At 40.1% G+C, this 24,215-nt stretch overlaps 1 protein-coding gene across 1 annotated transcript; it reads right to left on the bottom strand.

Moving 5' to 3' along the window:
• Positions 1-675: 675 nt before the first annotated feature.
• On the bottom strand, positions 676-17,931 carry ada (adenosine deaminase; the record flags this gene model as incomplete). Its single annotated transcript, XM_084367807.1, has 11 exons — positions 676-1,601; positions 4,071-4,200; positions 4,288-4,355; positions 4,725-4,826; positions 5,359-5,430; positions 7,788-7,912; positions 9,328-9,443; positions 9,535-9,678; positions 11,732-11,854; positions 12,802-12,863; positions 17,788-17,931. The coding sequence occupies 11 exons, from the start codon at positions 17,929-17,931 to the stop codon at positions 1,497-1,499; spliced, it is 1,191 nt and encodes a 396-aa protein (XP_084223933.1). The 3' UTR covers positions 676-1,496.
• Between the last annotated feature and the right edge of the window lie 6,284 nt (positions 17,932-24,215).

Genomic DNA, 24,215 nt, shown 5'->3' with positions numbered 1-24,215 from the left:
ACATAAGCAGGTAAAGCAGCTTTAGAGGTTCCAGTCGACTAGAATTAATGAGTTCAGCGCTGAGTTCTTCCAGAGCCATAAATATTATTAAATGCAGCTATTGTGTACATTAGCACGGCTAGAGGAAGCCAGTGCTTACATTTCTACCAAGCATGGACGCGGTGTTCCCATTTATCTCTTTGTACAATAAAGAAACAGAGGATGACGGAGCAGTTTATCTGTAAAGCTGTGTTTTTTTTTGTAGCAGCCTTTCTTCATATCCTCCTTTTAAAGGGGCACTGTGAAGTTTTGGAGAATACATTTAAACTCAGAATTTTAAAATTTACAATATAGTATATAGAAGTATTTTTTTTTCTATAACCGAATAAACAAGCTGTTCTCAGAGGAAAATAAGGTCTGAAGCTAGAAAGGTGGCAGGGTCCGCCAAATGTAAACAAAGTAAAAAGGTATGAAATTGTGTTGTCCTCATGAAATTGAAGACAGTTTAATTTCTTTAACCATAAACAATATCAGTCAATGAAGATCTTTCTCTTCTGTTTCCCAAAACTACACAGTGCACCTTTAATAGCAATTACTTGAAAAGCTCTGCATTAAGGTGACTTTAAGTTAAAATGAAGCTAAATTACTGTAGATTATCAGCGTAAAGAGATGGGCTGACACACACAAAGATTTCAATAATACCTTTTATTAAGCTTAAAGATGCTCAAAGTGTCATAAATGTGTCTGTTATAAATGCTGGTGCTTTGTTTATATTAAGTGAAATGAAAAAGAAATAATATTTTAAATAAATATATATCAAAAGAATGGAGTAAGACATAAAACCACCTCAAGTGTGGTTCGTCCATGTAGGTGACACTATAGTGCCACCTAGTGTTCGAATGTAAGACTAGACTTTTGGTATTTAGCTGTTTTACCTGCAGCTAGGTCTGGAGGGTACAAAGCACATTATGTTTCTGACACTTGATCCCCCTTAAACCAAACAATGGATGTTCATAGTAAACGTTAAGCTCTTCAGTTCTCCTTCACCACATGCTTTCAACTAACGTACGACAGGACACCTGAATGACAGATGAGCAACAAATAACCACCCGTTTCCTTCCTTAACACACTGACCAAGTATTAAAGGTAATTGAGTAATTGTGCATAAAAAGTTTCCCTGATGCTCTTTATGACAACAGGATGTAAACATAAGATGAAGAGTAAGGATGAGAAAATCTTCTCCATGATGACATCCTCTGAGAACTGCACTGTAAACTAAAGTATAAAAGGTATCTGAGTTGGGATACTGGCCACACACGAGCTAAAGATGTACAGGTAGATGTCTGAAGTGAAGGCAGCAGCCATGTGAGAAACGGCATATTTTAAATATTACTCTGTTGGCTTTTTGTCTGGTTATGAATGAGGAAAAAGACATTCTGTTGTGTCAGGTGGGGAGATTCAGAGCGTTTTGTTTTTTTTCCCTGGGTGAGTTTTCTCCTCAGACTTCCTTGTCTGGTTTAAAAGGCAGTGCTCTGCATCATCCCGTAGGCCTTGTACAGTCTTTGGAGGAGCTCCTTCTTCTCCTCTTCAGGCAGGAAGCACGACTCTGCAGACTTGATGTTCTGCAAGACACAAGTCAGGAAGTAAGTCAGTAAAAATCTGCTGGGTCAGAAATATACATGCAGTAATTCTAATATTTGATTTTAGGTTTTCCTGAAGAATTTAGAGATAATCATCCTTCTTCATTATTTTCTTTAGCGCACCAGATCCACTGGCAGCAAAAAACTACAACTACCATGCTTGACAGTAGGTGTGGTGTTTTTGGGGTGAAAGGCCTTGGTTGTGGTCAAACAACTCAACTTTTGTTTTATTTGACCTCAGAGTTTTCCACCAGAAAGCTTTTACTTTGTCCATGTGATCAGCAGCAAACTTCAGTCGAGCTTTAAGGTGCCGCGTCTGGAGCAAAGGGCTTCTTTCTTGCCCGGCAGCCTCTCAGCTCATGTTGATACAAAACACTCTTGACTGTGGACACTAACATCTGTCTTCCAGCAGCTTCTGATTCATTACAGACTTGCTTTTTAGTGGTTTTTGGTTGACTCTTGACCAACCTGACCAGTTTTCTCTCAGCAGCAGATGATCGTGGCAGTGACACAACTGTGCCATGCACTTTCTTCTTACAAAGAATTTGAACAGTTGATCTTGGGGCCTGTAACTGCTTTGAAATATCTTCAAGTGACTTTCCTGACTCGTTCAAATCAATAATGTGCACTTTCAGATTAATGCTGAGCTCTTTAGACTTTCCCACTGTGGTGTTTGTGGCTCAGTCTAATGGGTGTATCAAACAAGCCCAGAAAAGTCACCAGCTGTTATCAATCAGAAGTTAAGAGGCCATGCAACAAAGAACATTTGAGTCACACAGCTTTGTTTAATCAACTAAATGAATCCGTCAAGTTGCTGTATGTTTATTTCTAACCCAGCAGATTTGTTCACAGTTTCATTAGACCTATAATAAATTCAATACCGAACCAAACTTCATGAATGTTTGCTGTGACAAAGTAGTATGAGTTCCTCTCATTCCATCACAGAAAAATGAGGGCTGCAGAAATAATTGGGACTCAAGATTACCATGATAAACTTCCTGGCTAGTTTATATTTCTTTAAACCAATCACAATCATCTTGGGCGGGGCTAAACCCAAGATTTAGCAAAGAAAAGGTAAGAGCTGTTAGCTTGCTTCAGTAGCGCTGTTAGCGACCAGGTTAATGTTAGAATGACTTGCCATTGTCAGCATGTAGGTTGCCAGCTATGAGGGGATTTTTAAACCAGTAACACACAGATTTGGCTCATACCAACAGTCAGACTTGCTTCTGTCAACCTCATGGCGACGACCAGACTTCAGGAAGTCAATGCTTCCAGTCAAGAAACAGTCTGAGACATTACCCACAGTAAAAACATCATTTTTACCTTGGTTGAACAGACAAAGTTTTAGAGCTGCTGATGCTGCTGTTGGTGGTGGACAGATTTTGTTAGCTTTGGACGGAGCCAGGCTCACTGCTTCCTCCTCAGCTGCTAACCAGCTGCTGGCTGTAGCTACACATCCATCATGCATCATGAACGGTATTGATCTTCTTATCTAACTCTTGGCAAAGAAGAATATAAGAGCCTTTTCCGAAATGTTTAACCACTCCTTTAATGATCTACTGGGAACTCAATCCATTTGCAAGCCTGATGGAGCCCGGATGTGAAGCACAATAGACTATTAGCGTACAGCGGCTATTTCCCTCAGGATGGGAAGCTGAAATATCGAAGTGCTGTGTTCCTGGTTGCAAATCCTTTAAACACAGGGAATCTGACAGATTGTTATCATTCAACCACTTCCTGATTGATCAGCAACTGTAAAGACGATGGATTGTGAAAATGTGGAGGGACATCGGGTCATATTTCAAGGTGAAACGACATATTTGATAACCGGTTAGCTTCCTTCATTACCGTTTGATAGCATTACACAATAAAAAAGGAAAGGTGTGAATTTATTCTAAAATATCAACTCGCATTTTGGACACACTTATTTAAGCCTTGAAGTGAAACTCACTGAATGCAATGAAACATAATGTCAGCTAGGAAGAGTTTGAATGCTAATGTTAGCTTGGGTTATCAAATATGTTGTTTTATTCTGAAATATGGCCGGATTTCCCTCCGAACTTCGTTATTCATCATCTTGTCAGATGCGGATCAACTGGGAAGTAGTAAAATGACGAATATTTGTCAGATTCCCTACATTTATATGACGCGGGAAAACAGAAATTATCCCTTTGCATTTGAGCTCCTCACTCTTAGCATGACATCAGAGGAATATGGCCGCCGTGTGAATGTGGTCGATTTTTAACACATTTTAAAAAATAATTAGTAATCATTAAAAGGATCAGAGGCTTTTCAGTGTGCAGCAGAACACTGCTTTTATGCAAGCTTTTGTTCCTGAGCAAGGCATTAGCATGCGCGGGGCGTCTACACCTCATGCTATCGCTTCAAACCATGTTCAAACGGCTGCATCCTGTGAAGCACAGCTATAATTACTCATGCATTTGATCTCACCAGTCGTTTGAATTCCTCCTCGGTGAATCCCATGTATTTGTGCGCGGTGCTGTAGTCGAGGTGCAGGTTTGAGTTGAAGATCAGAGGGTCATCTGTATTCAGGGAGTAGTTCGCCTTGTCCTTTCTGAATCTGCACAAAGGAAATGAATTTAGAGCCTAAATATACTTTTAATACAGGTTAGTTATTAGACTTCCAGGTAAAATAAGCGCAGCTCACGTGATGACAGGATGCTTGGTGAAGTCTGGGTCGCAGGCACCTGTCAGCTTACTGGAAATAGGACAGACCTGCAACCAGAACAGCAAAGGCAGCACTGAGAACCTGAATCACTGCAGTCCTTCTTCTTCCAGCTGTGATATTTAAGGCTCCACTAGGGGTCAGCGTATCACTGTGCTCCTGATAGGTTCTCTAATATTATGAGTCAACTCATTCACTATGATTACCTGATTAAATGGTCTTACTTTGGTTAACACACTTACCAATTACCAAGTAACTGAATTTTCAAGGAATTTCGAGGAATTTCAAATATATTACCATCTAGTTGCACCTCAGAATAATGTAATGATGAACAGGGCACACTATGTTTACTAGATAACGGACAGATTTCTGCTCTAATAAATAACCCTTGCTGGTGATAATTCTGAATAGTTCCTCACCTCAAAGTGCATGTCCTGAGCCAGCAGTCTTTTGTACAGGTCTTGGTCTTTCAGGGTATTGTAACCATGTCCAACACGTTCAGCTTTCAGCACGTCTACGGCCTAAAATATCAGACAGGGGTCACAAAGGTGGACGCAAAAGGTTACAAACCAGGAAAAATCTTCCATGTGGTAAGTGTCAGCAGAATCTGCCGGCTATTTCTAGAAGCACACTTGCAACGGTTGTGGCGTAGCTGAACTGTCACTTTGAAGAATGGCTTCCTTAGAGAGTGGCCACTTACTATGGCAGCCACGGAGACAGACTCTAGCTTTACACTAAAGGCTTTGAGACGTAGCAGCTGAGATGGACACTCACTGTATATGCATCTACACATTCATATTTGTACGTGTGCTCCTTTTTCCAAAGGACAGATGTTCATGTCTTAGGGTCATAAATGGATTTAAAAGTCTGCTCCTCACTGTCTTACTGATTCTTCTTGTCTCCCTGTTTAGCTGGTTCGGTCATTTCTATTGTTAATACATGACTTCACTGTTTTGTTTCGATGCTACTGAGCTGCACACCGAGGGCAAGTGATTTCTCATATGACTCCACCAGCCTGCTCGAAATGTCTCGTGTTATTGTTAAACTGCATACCTCCTTCACAACAGACGCCGGCCCCACCTCGCCTGCGTGAACTGTCCTGTGGATCTCACAAAGCACTGCTTCCTGTCAACAAAATCAAACAAGGGACACATCAGCAAACAAGCAGCACAGCCAAACATCTGGCTTTCACATCTGCGCTACTGCAGCATCTACTGAGGCGCCTTTTTAACATACTCGTTAGGTTTCAGAGGGAAAGGACTTTGCTTTGGATGAAACATTTTCCACTGGATACACAGTGACATAACGAATGAGAGACTTGTTACACGTGTAATTTGTCATCTATTGAAAACTACATACAGACAAGACATCCCGCTAGTTTGACCACCTCTTTTCATTTCAGCGTTCTTAACCTTGGACACGCCAGCCTCGGCTTACTTAATCTGCACGAGTGTATCTGGAGGTCATGTCGTAATGAAGATAACCCTCAAAATGAGCATGGACTCTGCTCTGAGAGTTCTGCTTCACGTTAATAATTGAAGCACCATCAATATCACATCAGTTGGATTTCAGAACCACTCACACACGCTGAGGGTAGTGAAAACACTCTGGAGAATTAAGCAATAAGCAAAAGATACTCTGTAGTTGTATAATAATAATAAGGTGGATTGATACATAAGGAAATTTTTTTATGAAAATACAAAACAGAAATCAAATCATACACTGCATTCTTTCACACACACACACACACACACACACACACACACACACACACACACACACACACACACACACACACTAACCTGCACACACTCATAAATACACACATCCAGTTAGTTCTACCCTTCCTGTACCCATGCAAGTAATTAATCTCAGATAAGACCTTGCACGCGTCCAGCGCTGTAGTGTATTAACTGATTAATCTATCACATTCATTACGGCCTGTCAGGCAAAATTGATTACTTGCGGTGGTATTCTCTAAATTAATCAATAAATGCCGTCTGAAAACCAAATTGGATTTTTCTGAGAAGCCTTAGAGCTTAAGAGGAAATTGGTTTGAGAGTATTAAATTTTACTCCCATACTGTGTTGATCTCAGATAAAGACATTTAAGTCCTCGTTAGTTTTAGGACTATTTTCTCTCTGGCAAAAAATTCTATTTGGAGAAGTAACACTGGTAAAACCCACAATGGATACATCAGTCTGGTAAATTAGGACGCACACCTGCATAACATGACGGTTATATTCAGGTTATATAACAGTCGGCTCCAAACAAGCCCTTCAGCAGCTTTTTACCAAGTCTGTGAAATAGTTTTATGATATTGAATCATGTGGTTACATTTAACAGGAACTACATAAATACATAATTAGGCAAGACTAAGAGTCTTCAGACACACAGTCATGCCCAGTCATGGGCTAAATCTGATGTCTGCATGCTATTGCACATACAGTGACAATGCTAATATGCTGATGTTAAGCATATAAAATGTTTACCATCTTAGTTTAACATGTTGGCATTTTTAAAATTCTGACTTGATGGTGTTGCTGGATGAAAAGTTAAGGGATCATCAGAATTATTACACTATATCCTGAGGGGGACATGAATATTTCTATATTTCATGGCTTATCTTATCTTGACATGTAACACTACCAAATGGTAATCCATCAAATGGTTGAGACATTTCACTTAAAACCAACAAATGTCCACCTGGTGTTAGAGGAAAAGTCAGGCGATCACATCATCTGAGAATCAAACCATACCAGAATACAACCAACTTAAAGATGTTCAGTATATCTCGGAGATAATTCAGTAGATTAGCAATAACTTTGACCTGCTGACGGTGCTCGATCAGGGGATCACTTCAGTATGTAGTGTCATCCTCTGGGGACCATGAAATTCTTCATAAAATTTCATGGCAATCCATCCTCAAAATTTTTCCGGACCATTTCCATCCCTCGAGCCAAAGCCACTGATAAAAAGAAGCTGTCGTCTCTGCAGTTATACGACACAGCCTCAAATCTTTCTAAGGATTCCTGAAAGTTGCTGATGTGATAAACTGCAGCCATATTTATTTTTTTTATCAGCCTCAAGCCTGTGGGAACACTAGTTGGACTATAAAATCCTTTTACAACCTCAAAATGACTCAATATATTATAAATAAAAAAATATGCCCACTGTGCTTTAGTGCCAAGGTAAGCAGTCTGCTTCTGTTTTTACACTGTCTGCCTTTTATCACCAGCAGTCATACTTTATGCTTAACTGTGCAAGAAATCATTAACACACTAACATATTCAAGGGTGCAAAACACTATTGAAGCAGCAGAACAAGCTATTGTTTAGCAGACTTTAGTTACCATTATGCTTCAGGCCAAGGTATTATTTAGCCTGTGAGGCTTTAATTAAATACAAGTGACACTTGAGGCCCGCACCTTTTTAATCGCCCTCAAACGCTGTCTGATTGTTTGTCGACATTTCTTCTCTCACCTCGTAGGCATTCCTGTGGTCTGGGTAGGCCTCACAGTTGAGTGACTCATCGCCTGCTAGATCGATGGCAACCACTCCTTCTTTGCGATATTTCTTACACAGCTTCACAACATCCATGGACCAGCCTGGAGAGTTTAAAAAATGTCCATATATTATTACACAGTTTGGTCCTGCATCTTAAACACACGCATAAACACACACATGCCGATGATGTATAGATGAAATGTGATGATACGGTTTAAGCCTCATGCTACATCCATAGTATCTTTCATAGTTATGCTACAGCAAAAAAAAAATGATGTTTTGGTTTGATAGCACTTTATCTTCTAAAATAAACCAATATCCTTCACGAGTTCAGGAAGTAAAAGCACCAAATGCAGATTGGCAGAGATGAATTGCACTTGGCTGTCGGGTTACACAGGAAACAGCTGCATGAACGGAGCAGAGCAGAGCTGCAACAGACATCGCTTCACTTTCATACTGAAACTGCTGCTCAGGTTACTTTGACTGGTTTCAGCTTGATGTCTCAGTGTGCTGTTACTGGTATAACCACTACTCCAATACTCTAATAGTACTCATGAAGCACATATTACTACCGACTTGTGAAAACCATGTATCTCCAAATCATCTACTTGAAACTTGCTGGTTTCAGCTTTTATGTCAATACTTTTTTTTTTCAGAGAATTGACTGAGGTTTTTAGCCTTTCTATTTGGCTCCATCGATGGAAATATCAGCGTCAGTTTTTGCTCAACCACCCCAAGGCTGAACTGTTTCAACCACTCTTCGATCGATTGTTGGGACATTTTGTACATTCATTCATGGTCTCCAGAGGATGAATACTAATGATGTTGGTGATCCCCTAACTTTACCTCTAGTACCACAAGCAGGTTGCTATTTTTGGCTTTTAGTAGAGCCCGACTGATATATCAGTATTGGTGTATATGTTGTCAAATACTGTCTGTGTTAATATGAAAACCTTTTTTTTAGTGATCATTAACATAACAACTATTGGATGGACTGCAATTAAATATAGTACAGACAATCATGTCCTTCTCAGAATAAGCCATTCCCTTTGGTGATCCCCTGACTTTTCGTCTATCAGCTGAGGCTGATGTGAAATAGTCTTGTCATTATGAGCGCGTTAACATGCTGATGTTAGCATTTACCGTGGTCTTGCAAAGCCAGACCTCTCTCTATAGCGCTGTGTCACCACTGGAGAAAGTTCTGGCTGCACCAATTATCATTCAGGTGTCGGAGGCTCGTTTGTATTTCTTTAAACCAATCACAACTGGATGTGTAATTTGAAGATTCATGGTTTCACTGCGTGGTAACGATATGCATCATGGGGAATAATAAGATTAATATGAGTTTATAATAATAATGACCCTTCCTGAGTGCATTGTGTCTTCCTGTGGTGCTCCTGCGTTACCTAACAAGAACAACTGAGGCAGAGCTTTGACACAGAACAGAGGACAGGACAGTAAAGAACCTTATCTCATAAGGTTGTTTGGGCAGACAGGAGCATGAACAGTTCATTACTTGGCATGTGGCGCATGCAGCATAGAATGGACCTGGCTTTGATATTGAAGGCCCTCTCCCCCTCGCTGAGCCCCTCGTTAACCAGGTGCACCACCTCGTCTGGGCTCAGGTCCCCTCTGAATGAAACACAGTGAGAAAATGTGCAATGAGCCAAACTTTACATTTCCCTCCCTAAAAGCACAACACAGGACTCAAATAAAGTCTTACTCTTTCTGGTTCCACGGTATGGGATCCACTTTCGTGTTCGCTAGGAAATGCGGGCTGTATCGGACCTCAACATAAATCACTCCCTCCTTGGCTTTGTCCTCGACAAACTCGTAGGCTATCCTCTTTATGGCCTCTCTGTCTCCGCTGAAAAAGAGAAACACATAATGAGTGACGCGGCCATTGTTTTTTTTTAAAATGTCATCTTTCCCTTCTGAGAAATACTGTAAATCGTAAATATCATCCAAAACACAGCATTTCTCTATGCCGGGTCATATAGGTGTGTTTGGCTACGACAGATCTAAACTCTGTATGTCACCGACTGTTATTGTTTAGTCTGCAGTTTGGAAGGTCAGTATGATCAGTTAACCCAATAATCTTTGTGTAACCATGTATGTAAATAAACAAAGTCGATAAAGTGGAGCTGATAACTCAATTAACTAATCAGTGCACAAGAAAATTACGCTGCAACTGTTGTGATAAACAAATTCTTGTCATTAAAGTTATTTTCCAAGCAAAAATACAAATCAATCCCTCTGCTTAAATTACCTCTCCCAAGCAGGTTATGTTTTCACCCGAGTCCGTTTGTTGGTTAGTCAACAGGATTACACAAACAGGATTACACAAACTATTGAGTGGATTTCCAAGAAACTTGGATGGAGGATGAGTCTCAGGCCAGAATAGGACCCATTTATAAAAAGGGACAGATCAAGGAATGTTTCTTTAACATTGCAAGATAGGGAATGTTTTTCTTTTTCTACATTTTTGTCAATTTCTCCTGGTATAATGCATAGATCTTGATCTTGTAAAAAAATGTAATATTTAGGTGACTGGTATCTATGAGTTAGTACAATTTGATGCAGATCCAAATAAAAATCCAGATCTACATGTGTCTTCTATTGGATTTGGCTTGATTGAATTAAAGGGGACTGTTGGGCCTTGGTGGTGGTAAGCGCTCCACTGAGGGCCATTGTAATTTATACTAATATGAACATTTGCAGCGTTTCTTTCAAATTCTGAATATCTTTGGATTTTAGAGAGTTAGTTGGACAAAAAAGCAATCTCAAGGTGTCACCTTTGGCTTTAAAAAAAATGTACGGGCATTTTCAGACAGAAAATCAAGGAAATAATCAGCAGATGAATCGCTAATAAATATTATATTTAGTTGCAGCCCTTTGGCTTAGTCAAGGTGAAGATCCAATGGAAATATTAATAATGTTGGGGGGGGCTTACAAAGTGAAATATGACACAGCCACCTGCCCCACCCAAAACATTTTTCATTACAAGCATATTGACTGTCCTGCCAGTATGACTGTGCTGCATGTGTCGTGTTGTGAAAATATTAGAAGAACCACAGCTCTGTTTCCCTCTTTCTGTCCCTCATCACATGACGGGCAACAACACTGCTTCCAGCATTTACACTGAAAGTGAATGCACAGATCTGAATGCCTGTTGTTTCCAGCGTCCTCTCACCCGCCGCCAACCCCCCCCCCCCAAACAACACGCACAATCACAAGCTCATACAACAAATCTGCATGAGCCAAACTCAGCTGGCAAGTTCCCTATGTTGTTGAAAAAAACTATAACGCACAGAAGGCTTTCAAGAGCCCTGATACAGAAGGGTCCATTATACACAACTGTGCACTGGAGTCCGGCCACGACAGACCGGCATTGTTGAAAGCTTTCACGGCTGTTGAGTATCTGAAAGACTGTATTTGGTCTTCTATTAGCAGTTCAGCCCTGCCACTGGAGGACTAAATATAAGACAGAGTGACACCGGAAAGAGTCCACGAACGACTTTACTCTCCTCTTAGTTTGGTTGCCAAGGTGACACTTGAGCTCGATAGTGATGTCTTCCTGTTCTGCATGTCTGGCATTTCAAATCAGCCCCCTCACCAGCGTGCTAAAGACCTACATTGCATAATCCTGCGGTGTCCCAACACCATCAGTCACAAATTACACACTCTGGTTTAAAGAGACTTTGAAAGCATCATTAGTGTGTACCTTAACTGCACATGAGCGATAACACACTTTGTGACCGGACTCTGACCCTCACTGTGGACCTTGTTGGAGTAACATTCCTGTAACATTAACGAGGCGGACACTGACTCTTAATCATTCAAGTGTTGATCTTTGCCCTTTTCTGTCACCTGCTCGGCAAGAAAGCACCTTCAGTAATTACGAAACTGTTGGCACTTACGCAACCACGTGCATGTACTCCGCGAACTTGCCCAGGAACGTGGTGAGGGTGCCAGGTTTTTCGACAATAATAATCTGTGTCAGCTCCTCCACGGTGTTTGCTTTCAGAGAGATGCCGCGTCTCCTGGAAGGACGAGAGGAAAAAAGAAAACAGTTCAAGGACAGTGTAGAAATTTAAATGAGTACTTTGTTCCATATAAATCTAGACTGATTTGCTCTCATAAAAGAAAGACTCAGCAGAGGCTGTTGTTTGTATGATGTATTGAGGCCTGAGCTTCTGACTTGACAGCTACGTAGATTAGATTCTAGAAGATGCACCAAGTCGTATGCTGATGATCTATATCTTTACATTACCAATGGTACAGAACCAATGGGTCGGATGTTCTGCTGTTCTGTACGCGAGAATGCATTTTTCCTGGAACATCATAAATTTTGCTCCAGGACCGTCATTGAACCTGACCAATCACGTTTTTGTAATGTAATAGCTAAGCAACTCGTGGGAGAATATATCCTTTCACACGCATGTTTAACATTATGAAAGGGTATATTTTAACCAAAACCACCTTTTCCTAAACGTAACAAAGCATTTTTGTTGCCTAAACCTAACCAATCGACAACGGAAACCTGAAAAGAAATGGAAAATAGTTGATAATCTTATATATTTGTTGAATGTTTCCAACTAAAATTCTAACATACTGCACCTTAAACACATAATCAAAAGCATTGTCTTATAAATTTGAGTATTTAAGATTAGTGAGCGCACATTTTGTAATTGCGTCATTTGTATTATATAAATTCATATCTTTTGCATCTTTGTACTGCAATTGTTTGTTATTTTTGCCAAGACAAACTGATATATCTGTGATAATGTGCTGATATCAGCTGTGCCTTATTTTATTTCATCAGTTATTAATAATCACAAGTACAGTTAATCAACTGGAAACATTTGTGCTCACAAAGGAACACCGACACTTTCTTATCTATGCAACCATGTGTACCTGAGTCTCAGTACAAACACATAAAGTCTAAAGTCAATATTGAAGGAATATAATTAAATGTAAACTATCTTACTTGGCAACATCGAGAATAGTCTGCACCCTGATGGCTCCATCGAGGTGCACATGCAGCTCAACCTGTGGGTGAGACAGATAATCAATAATGAATCAGTCAATCATGATGTCCTCAAACAGATGGCCATACATCTGAGTCTAACAGCACACTACATGGTAGAGGAGAAGAACTGAAAAATGCCAGTGGTGTTAACAAAGAGAGCAGCAGGAGAGAGTGGCGGTGGTGTTGGTGTTGAACTTCAGCGTTTTGGCCGCACCCCATTATGAATGCAGAACGCATGACTGGGCAAGGCATGGGGAAAAGGCCACAGGTGCCTCAGGCACGGTCGTCTCTCCTTCCAGCGCCGAGAGCTGTGATTTACTCTGGCAGATGACACAGATAAATCATGCTCCTCCTTTGAACAACCGAGGCCTGAACTCCCCTTCATGAGTCAGAGTGAGGATGAAATAAAAATGTAATGACGACAGATATTCTTGTTTCCTGATGGGACTGATGATGAATGAGAAAATTAGCACAGTTAAGGAAATCAGCCCTAGATTAAAGCTCCTTATGTGCAGCGAAAGCAGCCGTTGGGAGCACTGTCTTTGATTTCCCGTGTTTCGCATTTCCTTTTCCATTTGTGTCTCAGTTCATTTTGGTAAATATTTCATATACATCTGTGCCGTGTACTGCTGCTTTAAAGGCCCTGACATCTCATTTTCTTAATCAGCGTCTGCCTATGAGTGATGGGATCATCATTTTTGCTTCACATACTTCCATGCACCAGTCAGGTTTTTAGCTAAAATGACGATTGTGGCTGGTTTGGTTACTGTCAATCAAGCCTGATGAAAGCACACCCGGATAGTCCTGATGAAGCAGAATAACTTCATTCATGACCTTAACCTTAATAAAAGTAATCCAAAGATGTTTATCAACTTAAATTTCATGTAACAGAGAACTATTAAAGATTTAAACCCACATTAACTGCGGCTTTGTTAAGCTCTGGACGACTGGAAGTGAAAGCAGACATCCTTCAGTTGAAATGTAATACGACGCTGCCGGAGTGTTTAGCGAAGCTGTCAAGGAGCCAACTCATGGCCACAGCTGAGCTTCATCCAAGAGACCAGGAACGTGTCTGATGTCATAAACATCTTTTAAAGGATGAGTTTGGAAATATGCTAAAGGTCACTCTGAGGAGGAGTTTCTGAGGAAAAATTCTCCAAACTGTCACAATGGATAGAAAATCACTACAAATGAGCAATCAGGGTGCAGATATTTTAAAATAAATGAAGTATATGTCATCTTTTTGGACCTGAAACTGGTTTAAAGTGCAGACACTTAATGCTGCCTCGTGTCCGTCTGGACAAGAAGAGGACTCACACGTTTGAGTGAAACATATTTTTATCCACAACAACTTCAGCACAGTTCTTATAACAACATTATTTAGACAAAATGTCCTGAATCAAAACATCTACTTCAACAGTTTTCCAGAAGAGAAATCATTGATAAGACATTATAACTTAAGGAAAACATTAGGCTTTAGGGTTTATTCCCTTTTAGTTCCCTTTTTGAAACTTCCAGTGTACATCGTGCTTTAAATGAACACAAAACATTTAAGGACACCAGCTTCGACTTAGAGAGATCATTTGGTAATTACGGCTATTTATCTGATGATGCGAGTGTCATGCGATTCATTGATTAGCCATGAATGTCACCTGGAATAACCCGTTAGATAATGACAGTATTTGTTAGGCGCAGCCCTAATTGTGGTTGACGTTTACATCCACGTTGTACAGCTGTGTCCATCTGTGTGACAAAGGAGAAGAAAGATGTCGGGATCAGATGTTCTGAATGTTTACAACAAGATGTTCTGCTGAAAGCCTCTGAGCGTCTCTTTTGTTTACATCTTTTTTATTCTTCTCAGAGGCCGGCTCTGTCAGTGACACTGGAGCATCAGAGCTCTTCGCAGACACCAAACAGCTGGTAAACACATCTCTGCATTCAGGAAATCCTCAAGCAATTTGTTCAGTACACACAGTACTTCCTGTAGTACATCGTGGTCAGCTATAGAGGAGGTATATGTATAGAAGTCGGGGGAATTTATACTAATTTGAATCTGCAAGTCAGCCTCCTGTTGACTGATTGAAGATGTGTGCTGTATCTAACATACAATCTGACGATACATGAACATCAGTAACACTTGAATGGATCCTGTTATGCAAGTTATTTTCCAGAGAACGAGACGCACAACACTGAATCTGACACCTTTTGTGTCAGGTTAAGTTTTTAATTATGTCTAAATATGGTTCTACTCTCATAACCTCAAGGATTTGCTGCTGTTCCCACGAATTTCTTTGGATGTTGGACTTTTGGTTGGCCAGAAAACAGAAGATTTTGACATTTTCATTGTTTTTCCAAGAAATCAAAATAAGATAAGACTGACACAAATATTTTGACAGAAATTGTTGAGCAGCAGTTGTAATAAATATTTGATGTTAACAAAATAAAATCCTAAATATACACATTACCAGAAATAGGTTGACGGTGAGGTTCATTCTTGCTGAGGTGCATGTTGATATGTGCCATAAATGTGACAAGAAGCTATCTTTGTAAAATCTCAAGTACAAGTACGTTTCTATGGTTCATCAGAAATGTTCAGTGATTTTCAGACATGTGACTGAAGTCATTTGGTCTCAAGTCCCAAGGAATATATTTGGGGCAAATCAAGTCAGTCTTACCTGCAGTATCCAGTCTTTATGAAGACAAATCCAAGGTATCAGTACCTGACTAATAATGATATTGTGTCACTTTATCTAACTTGTTCAAAAAGTCTGACAATAAATTGAATTTGTATTACAATCATTGATATTCAGTGGGAAAAAAATGTAATCAAACAAAAAAGAAATAACGCTTTTCAATGGAGAAATACTGAGACAGGCTTAAAAAAAACAAACTAAACTGAAACTATAAAATGAACACAGACAAGTCATTCCAGTCATCGTGTCTCAAGTCGAATCAAGTTAGTTAAGTCTTAAAAAGTCCAAGTCGAGCCTCAAATCATTTCAAGTTGCAAGTCATCAGAAGAGTGACTCTACTCAGATTTTTACGAGCTCCGTCATTACGTGAGCACACGGTGTAATAACCCTGGAGCTACAGTGCTCCTGTCGGCACATATGAAGCATGGATGGTGAACCGGTGAAGGTTGCGGCAACAGACAACGACCCCACCAGTCGTATCGACTCTACAACAGCAAATTAATATTTAATGAGATTATCTCTGCGAGCAGCCGGCACTCCCAGAGGTCTCTCCTTTTACAATTCCCACCAACACACACACATGATATGGGCTCTGTTGCCACACAGTGTGGAGGCCCGTGTGTCCTTCTCAGTCACTTCCTCTCTTCTTATCAGCCGTCAGCTCCTGGGCAGCCCAGGCGCACTCAGGTCTCAGTCAGCACACAGACTCCAAAGGGCACCGGTGAGTTTACATTTCATGCCCGTGTGCCTGATGTGCAACTCAACTAGCTGGCAGTTAAAGGGGCATTTCCACTTTAAGGCTTTTTTTATGCAAGTCAGGTGTCTCTGCTAGCAGTAGAAAGAATTCAGGAATCATGCAGAAGCTCTGTCACATGTATTTATTTAAAGACAGTGCACAGCTTCATAGCGCAACCAGAGTTAGCTTTAAGCTAATTTTCTGTACATTTAATAAAAAATACCACTGGAGGACGAAAAACAGTTACAAGTAGAGCCCGACTGATACTCAATTTCTGGGGCCGATACATACGCATTCTTTACAATGATCCTTTTATTATTGTTAAAGCAACATTATGTTACTTTTTTTAACCCTAAAATAACAGCTTCAAAATCATGTTGATGGCACAGTGTCTTGTAATGAGGTGAATGGTGTCTCTGTCTCGGTCACTCTGCCCTCCTATCACTTGTTCCTGCACTATGTACCTTCAGTGAGAGGGATCACAGTGTTACATACATGTTTACTCCAACATACAAGTGTTCAACACAAAACATTGGTGAGCTTTGTTTGCGGACAAATTGTTACAGAGCTGGGATTTGTATTTACGACCGTGGTGTTGCACTCAGAAACTGTCGGGGGCGCCAAATCGCACAAAATGCCAATTTCAACATAATGTTGCTTTAACAAACATTAAATCATCATTATATATTATATTTTACAGGTTAACAGTACACTTCATAAACATCACAAGGACTTGAATTATTTTAATTTACTCGAGGCATCTTTTCTGGTGTTATAATCGCTATAAAAAAGAAAGATGTCATGTCGGTGCAGATGGCACAGCCTATATGCTCATACCGATATATATATATCTCTTTATAATCACTACACAACAACACCGGCAATCTCACCAACAACCAGATTTCACATGAAGCTACAGCACTCTTTAATATAACTTAGTGCCGAATACCATAATAAATAAATAAATAAATAAATAAATGAATGAAAAAGGGGTGACTCCCTTTATCCAACCATCAGGCATGAATCCAGACTTGCACTGACTACAGCAGGAGCTTTGAGAAGCAGGATCCCAGTTCAGATATCAGCCTGACTTCTTCTTCTCCTGACAGCTTCGATCATAGTCTAAATAAAAGACAAAGTGTGTGGACCCGTGTGGAAAGCTGTTTTCATTCATACGAGAAGTGCAGCTTGTGGAGTCAAGTGTAAAAACCACAGTCACATGACAACCGGCACTAGAAATTCTTCCTTGTTTTACTACAGCTCTTATTCAAACAAACAGACGCGGTTTATCAGATAGTAAATAACAGAAGCCTGAAAAGTATTTCTTGATTCTTACTCTTGATTTCTGCTACATTTCTCAACCGGTCCACTTCTCGTTGTCAAGGGGGGGACTCTCACTGTTTACACTGACAACGTGCGTAAAACCAGGAAAAGGCGCCGCTGTCAATAATTCAGCACCTTTTCCATTTAAATGATTTAACACTCAGACTACAGTGTGAATAACTGATGACCTACCTTGGGTTTGTCGAAAACCACTTGTTCCTGGGAGATCTGTGCCATCGTACAGAGCCTGCGGGTGCCGGTGAGTCTGCTGGTGCACAGGGTGCTGAGGAGTGGAGAGCCAAAGCCTGCCGCAGCCCGCCTGGCTATTATATGCATGACTCCGGGACACGCCTTTGTTCACACAACGGCAAAACGCAAAGAGTCCAACAAAGTGCGAGGCTGCTGCAGGCTGCGGTTCAGTGTGCGTTAACGCATGTCAGTAGGTGGAAAGGATTAACCGCCCCGTATGGCAGCAGCTTTGCACCCATGTGATGAGAAGCTTTACCGGCCGGCTAATTAATTCTTCCGAACCGTTACACAAGGAAGCAAAATGGACGTATTTATGTGATATAGGCTGGTCTGCATGCATGCATCAGTGCATCTATGATGGCTGTGAGGAGTGTGTGTAACCCTCATGCAACATATTCAGTCATTGTGGATGCATTTTGTATGCATTTTGATAAAGGTGTTGTTTTTCCCCTTTTAAATTTCAACCTCAGCTCATATAATATGTCTATAATACACTGTGTATAACACAGACATACAGCTACAACTGTTCTACATAGTATGAACCATTAAAACTATTTTTATTCTCTTTCAACCCACTCTTTACAGCTTAAAAATCATGCATCCCATGTCAACAGGCTTTCATTCTGTGGCCCTGGATGAGTTTTTGTACCTTTCTTTACTATTTTTCACTAAATAGGGCCATTTACCTGCGTTCTGGTCCATAGAGTTAGATTTTATTATCCCAAGAGGAAGTTCTTTTTCACGGCACCATGAATATAAAATATATTAATTATATTATATTAAAGTGATTATGAGGAACTTCAGTTAGAGCCCTAGCGGACCCTTTGGCCCCATTCTGTATCCAAATACACACAATTGTAAACGCTGGCAGAATTTGGAGGTATCGCGACCAAGAAACTACTCCTACTACCACTACACAGTCATAGTTTCATAACTTATGATGCAATTTTTCACCAGAAGTGTTTCTTTATTGCTAGTTCTGAAGAAAAACGTTCACAAGCAGATTATTCTGAGTAGCTGGGACATTGTTTCTGCAAAATGGCAAAGCTGTTTACATCTCATCCTCCAGCTTAAAGCACAACATATTTCAGTTTTTTCACTAGATACTGTAGGGCAGTTTACCTGTGTTGTGGCCCATAGACTTAGACTTTATTATCCCGAGAGGAAGTTTGATTTCACAGCACTGTACACGTCAGACAGACAATATACACAGGACAAATACATGCCATGCCTATGGTGTCCTGTAGGGGGCTTTGCCTCGTAATAAAACTTAACCCTCATGCAACTAATAAAAAACAACATTTAGTACAAAAAAAAGTTACATTTCAAAAACTGCAATAAAAGACCAGAGTAAGTATATGGAAAATACTTTTATGTGTGTGTTCTTTTCATTTAACAAACAGTGGCATCATGTAAACAAACTGGTATTTAAAGGGTTAAAATCGTGAAAATGAATGAATATTTGGTTTATTATCAGGACTGAATGTTGTGATAGCAAGTTGAATTCACATACGTTTACTACGTGGCCGTTCCTTATTTCCCTCAAGGCTCTGAGAAGAACAAATCTTGTGCTCAAACGATGCTCTGGTGTTTTGAAGAAACACTAACTGAATTACAAAAGGAGGAGGAAAACAAACCGAATCCCTGCGATCTCAAATAAAGGGTAGAAACATGCCTTTTTCTTTAATCCCATTTAATCCTATTGTTCTGTTAGGATCCTCTTCACATCTTACAGCTACAACATACTGTTTCACCACCTTAATGCTTCATGCCTTCTCCTAACTTTATGAGAATTGCTTATAACATGATTTTGAACTGATGACTTCTGTTTTGACCACATTTAAACACGGTTAAATACAACAGAAATGCATTAATTCTACATTATATATGTTTGTTTATAAGAGGTGTAACGGGGAGTTTGACCTCTCGACCCCAAACAGAAGAATGGAGCTTGAACGATTAGTCAAATAATCGATAAGTCGGTTGACAGAAAAATTAATTGACCACTTTTTTGTCAATAGAATAACCTTTTTTTAAGCTATAACATAAAGTACACTTCTTTTTATAGAAGATATAATAACTTTATAACTAACTTTAACTAACTTATAACTTTTATTCCTAATTTGCAGTAATATCAATGTTTTAAGGTAATTTGTTATCTTTTGTCACCACCAAAAGGTGCATGTCCAGTCTGTGTTTAATTGTATATTTGGTTTTGATAATATATGTTTTTAAAAAAGGAGCTATCTGTAAAAAGTTTTGTTAAAAAAAAACCAAACTAAAATGGCCAACAGCATGAAGAAATAACAGTTTGGATGTTGTTCATAGACGTCTCCGTACTGTGTTGCAGCGATATCTACTGAACTTAGCGTGCTAACCAGCTAGCTTCCTGTCTCGTAATACCAATGACGCCCCGAGGGCATATCCTAACCACCATTATGATTGACATGAAGTGATAAAAAAAAACCAAAGCAAAACACCTGCATCGCAATTTACATTCAACTGTGGTGGAATGAAAGTCACCACAGTGGTGATCTAAACATGTGTTAACAGTTCAAACGTCAGCTCCAACTGTTTGGCTGCAGATTTCAAATGTGAAGCAGCATGAGAAGCGGTTTCTCCTCCTGAAATCGAGCCAATCAGCATCGTGGCCTTGTGTGCGACTTGCTCTGCTACTTCTGCTTCCAAGATGTCTCTTATTTGCTGACAGAAGAAACCTTTGGCATACTTTTTTTAAACACAGAAACAGCTGCCGTCAGTCCTTTCAGTAATATTTGTGCCTCGAGGCGCTCTGGAGATGTTTTAAGCTCTCTACAACCTCCCAGTGTGGTACAACGTTACATAACAGCTTATATCTCGTGTCAACTCTACTTTTCTTGATTCGTTCACGACAACAAGTTTTATTTTCTCACAGCCTTCGGCCGTATCAGTTTACATCTTATCTGCTGAGGTTTGAGTTTCTGTTGCCGACCAAAACAAACCAAAATTTGTTGTGCTCAAAGCTGGAAAATGTTACTCAGGCACTCAGAATAATCTACTTGTCATCAGTTCTTTTCTTTTTCTTTTCAGAACTTCCAATGACATTTCTGGTGAAAGAGCGTTCAAGGCTGAACATGTGTAGATGTTTCTTTGTCACTGAGGCATCAGTTTGTGTCTGTGCCAGGTAGCAGCACCCTTGTGTGTCGTGTCCTCATTAAACCTGCAGTGTTTTATCAGCAAACACTGCCTCCTGGATTCTGAAAATATCTTTTGCTCTCCTCTCATTTGTCCTTTGCACAAACGTCCATTACCTGCTCATTAGTGTTTAAACAGCCCAGCTATTAGTTTGTCTACTCACATTCATAAAGATAAGCGACATTGTGCAATAAGTGACTCTGGACAGGATTTCTGTTTTCTTATCTGTCAGCTGTGGTTTCACTTGCGCTTGCAGTTTTTACACGGGGGTAAAATCGAGACTTTGGCACCGTATATGAAAAATTGCATCACAAGTTATGAAACGTTAACTCCGTAGTGATAGTAGACGTAGTTTATTGGTCACAATACCTCAGACTCCACCAGCATTTACAATTGTGTGTATTTAGATAAAGTGAAACAAGCTATTGAGCGAGTAACTGAAAAAACAAATTCACTTCTTGTGCCGCCGATAATTACAGTAGCTAGAGTGCAACCAAAAGAGATGTCAGAGGAAAATAGCACTTCATAAAGTCAGGACTCAGTGTCCATTTTCTGCTTTGCTGGAAAGTATTACATATCTCCAGTCTTTGTCCTAAAAGGCCAAAAATACACCCAGAAATGGAAAAGAGGGAACCACATAATTGCTTGTCTGATCTGGGCAGATAGTTATTAACCTTTGGACAGAGCCAGGCTAGCTTTTGCCTCCATTTCCAGTCTTTATGCTAAGCTAAGCTAAGGTTCCTTGGCTGTAGCTCTGTACTTAGCTGACATCTGGACCCTACTCTGGTCTGCAGAGCAATGTGAGTATACATTAACTGATCGTTTACACCCCTTTGTGACTGAACATCTCGTTCCAACATCCCGGACATTAATACGCTGCTCTCACAGCCTCTACTCTGCCTTCAGCCACAATCAGCATCAGCCACAATGATGAAGAGATCTGGTTTGTAGTCGGGGTTCTTGCACAACTTAGAAAACCATTTTGCCTTGTTCACAGCGTTGAAACAGGAAATGGTTGCCCCAAACTGCTTCCTCTACAGCACAGTTTTCTCATACATCACTATGCTGTTAAAAAGGCTGTCATTTTTAAGAGATGACCAGAATTAGAGGGTATCTCTATAACTATAGGGGGCAGCATAACCACATAACCATTACTGCCTCAGTGCTGGACTAACAGTAGTGATTTTTGCAGTTAGCCTGTAGCTCAGGTAGCTGTGTATCTCCTTTCTTGATATTTTGTGACTTTATTTTGTTTACTCGTTAGATTAAGTAGCAAAACTGATGCTTTTACATCTCAGAGCTATCAGGCTATCGTCCCTAGAGGTACAAAGTAGTATTAGGAGACAGGACAGGCAGGTGCTAGCTGGTTAGCATGCTAACTTCAGTGAGCATCTCTGCAACACATTACATAGACGTCTTTGACTGTTGTTTCTTCACACTCTGTTGATATTGTTGGTTCATTTTTTTTAATGTTTTAAACTAAAATTCTGACCATATCTTACAAATTGCCCCTTTAAATAGTTTGACATTTTTGGAAAATACACTTACATGTTTTCTTGCTGATACTTGCTGGATAAGACAGATACCACTCTTGTGTTTGCAAGACAAATTTGATTGTGGTTAGCTTAGCTTAGCATAAAGACTATGGATAATGTGTACATTTGTGAGCTTCAGAGAAGCTTATAGACAGATGTTTTTTTTTTATCTGAACAGAACCAGACCTGCTGTTTCCACTCTTTATGCCAAGCTAAACATATTTGTCAAACTATTGCTTTAAGATGTCCCTTTTTTGGCTGATCCAGAGTCAAAGTTACTGAGCAGAGAGTTGTGGCAGTGCAGTAAAATCCCCACTGATCAATCCTAGAAGTGCTTGAGTCAAAATTGCCTTCCTGACCTTCAGACTTGTCACAAGTGTCAAGACAATTAAGGAGTCTCCAAGAGAAGGCTGGCTTGTCTAATCTGTCAAAGCTGTCATGCCTGGACATCGTGATGGAGGAGTCCACTGTTGAGGGGCAGAAACTTTAACCAGGCCTTCCTATTAAAAATGTCCAGCAGGGGGCACTGAAACATAACATGAGACAGACTAAATAACTGCTGCTTGTGTTGACAAAAACAGCCTCAGAACAAAAGTACACAAAAGTATGTGGACATTTACTGTTATGCTTGAACTCTACGTGTGACAAAACCACACTAACCACACGACTCCAGGGTTTTCTGTTCATCCATCGTATCGAAGCAGCATTTGTGCACCTGTTCTTAGAGCTACAGCACAGGATTGATTTCTCAGTGATTTTCAACCTCTGTCACATCAGAGCAGCGTAAAATCGGTCTGTGTGATGGTAGAAGAGGCTATTCTCATGGACTTCACATTTGCTGTTTTGGATCTAACCATACATCCTACAGATGCTTAAACATGTCAAATATACTGTGATGGTTTGTTTTGATGATGATAGTAGAAGTCATGCAGGGCCAACCACCATCCATGGGAACCTGCGAGACGAGAGAGCACAGAGACTACTGGCTCGCCTCTCATTACGATTATTAGTTACACCTGTGCTTTAGGGCATGACGTCGTAATGTCAGAGAATACGTTTATGTAAAGACAAGATGATCTGTTGATTATTGTGTAAGATAAAATCCGTTGCAAAGACTTTTTTCAAATTTCAGACACATCTCATTTGATGTTTCTGGGATATTATCACTGCATCAGACAAGTTTGCAGCATTTTTGGGTGTAAGATGAAACATAAAGTATATTTTGTAGTTTCGGGGATTAATGAGTACAAAAACAATCAGGAAACACTGTCTCACTATCAGGGGTAACTTCAGAAATATAGTACAAAGTATATGGTGGACTAAAATGGCAAACATTTTGACAGTATGCGCATCGTCATCAGAGTCAAACAATACAGAGGCTCATCCTCCTGAATAACCTTCTCTAATCAGGACCTAATGCAGCACAGGCTGGAGGAAAGGGAAGGGAGGAATCAACTGCATGTAGGCAGGGTTCACATTTAAAAAAACTACACTTTTAAATAGTAAAAATCACAGAAAATTACATTTCTATGAACAACAATAACACAAATGCCACAAAAATAGAAAAACTTGCATCTTTTTTAGATAACTTCCCTCAATAAGCACCTAATCCAACACAGTCTGGAGAAAAGGGGAGGGGGCATCCACCCCTGGACTGTCACA

Source organism: Pagrus pagrus (assembly GCF_965226575.1).
Source record: "Pagrus pagrus genome assembly, chromosome: 11".
NCBI lineage: Eukaryota > Metazoa > Chordata > Actinopteri > Spariformes > Sparidae > Pagrus > Pagrus pagrus.
The sequence above is the reverse complement of the archived record's forward strand: the minus strand, read 5'-3'. Positions and strand labels throughout refer to the sequence as shown.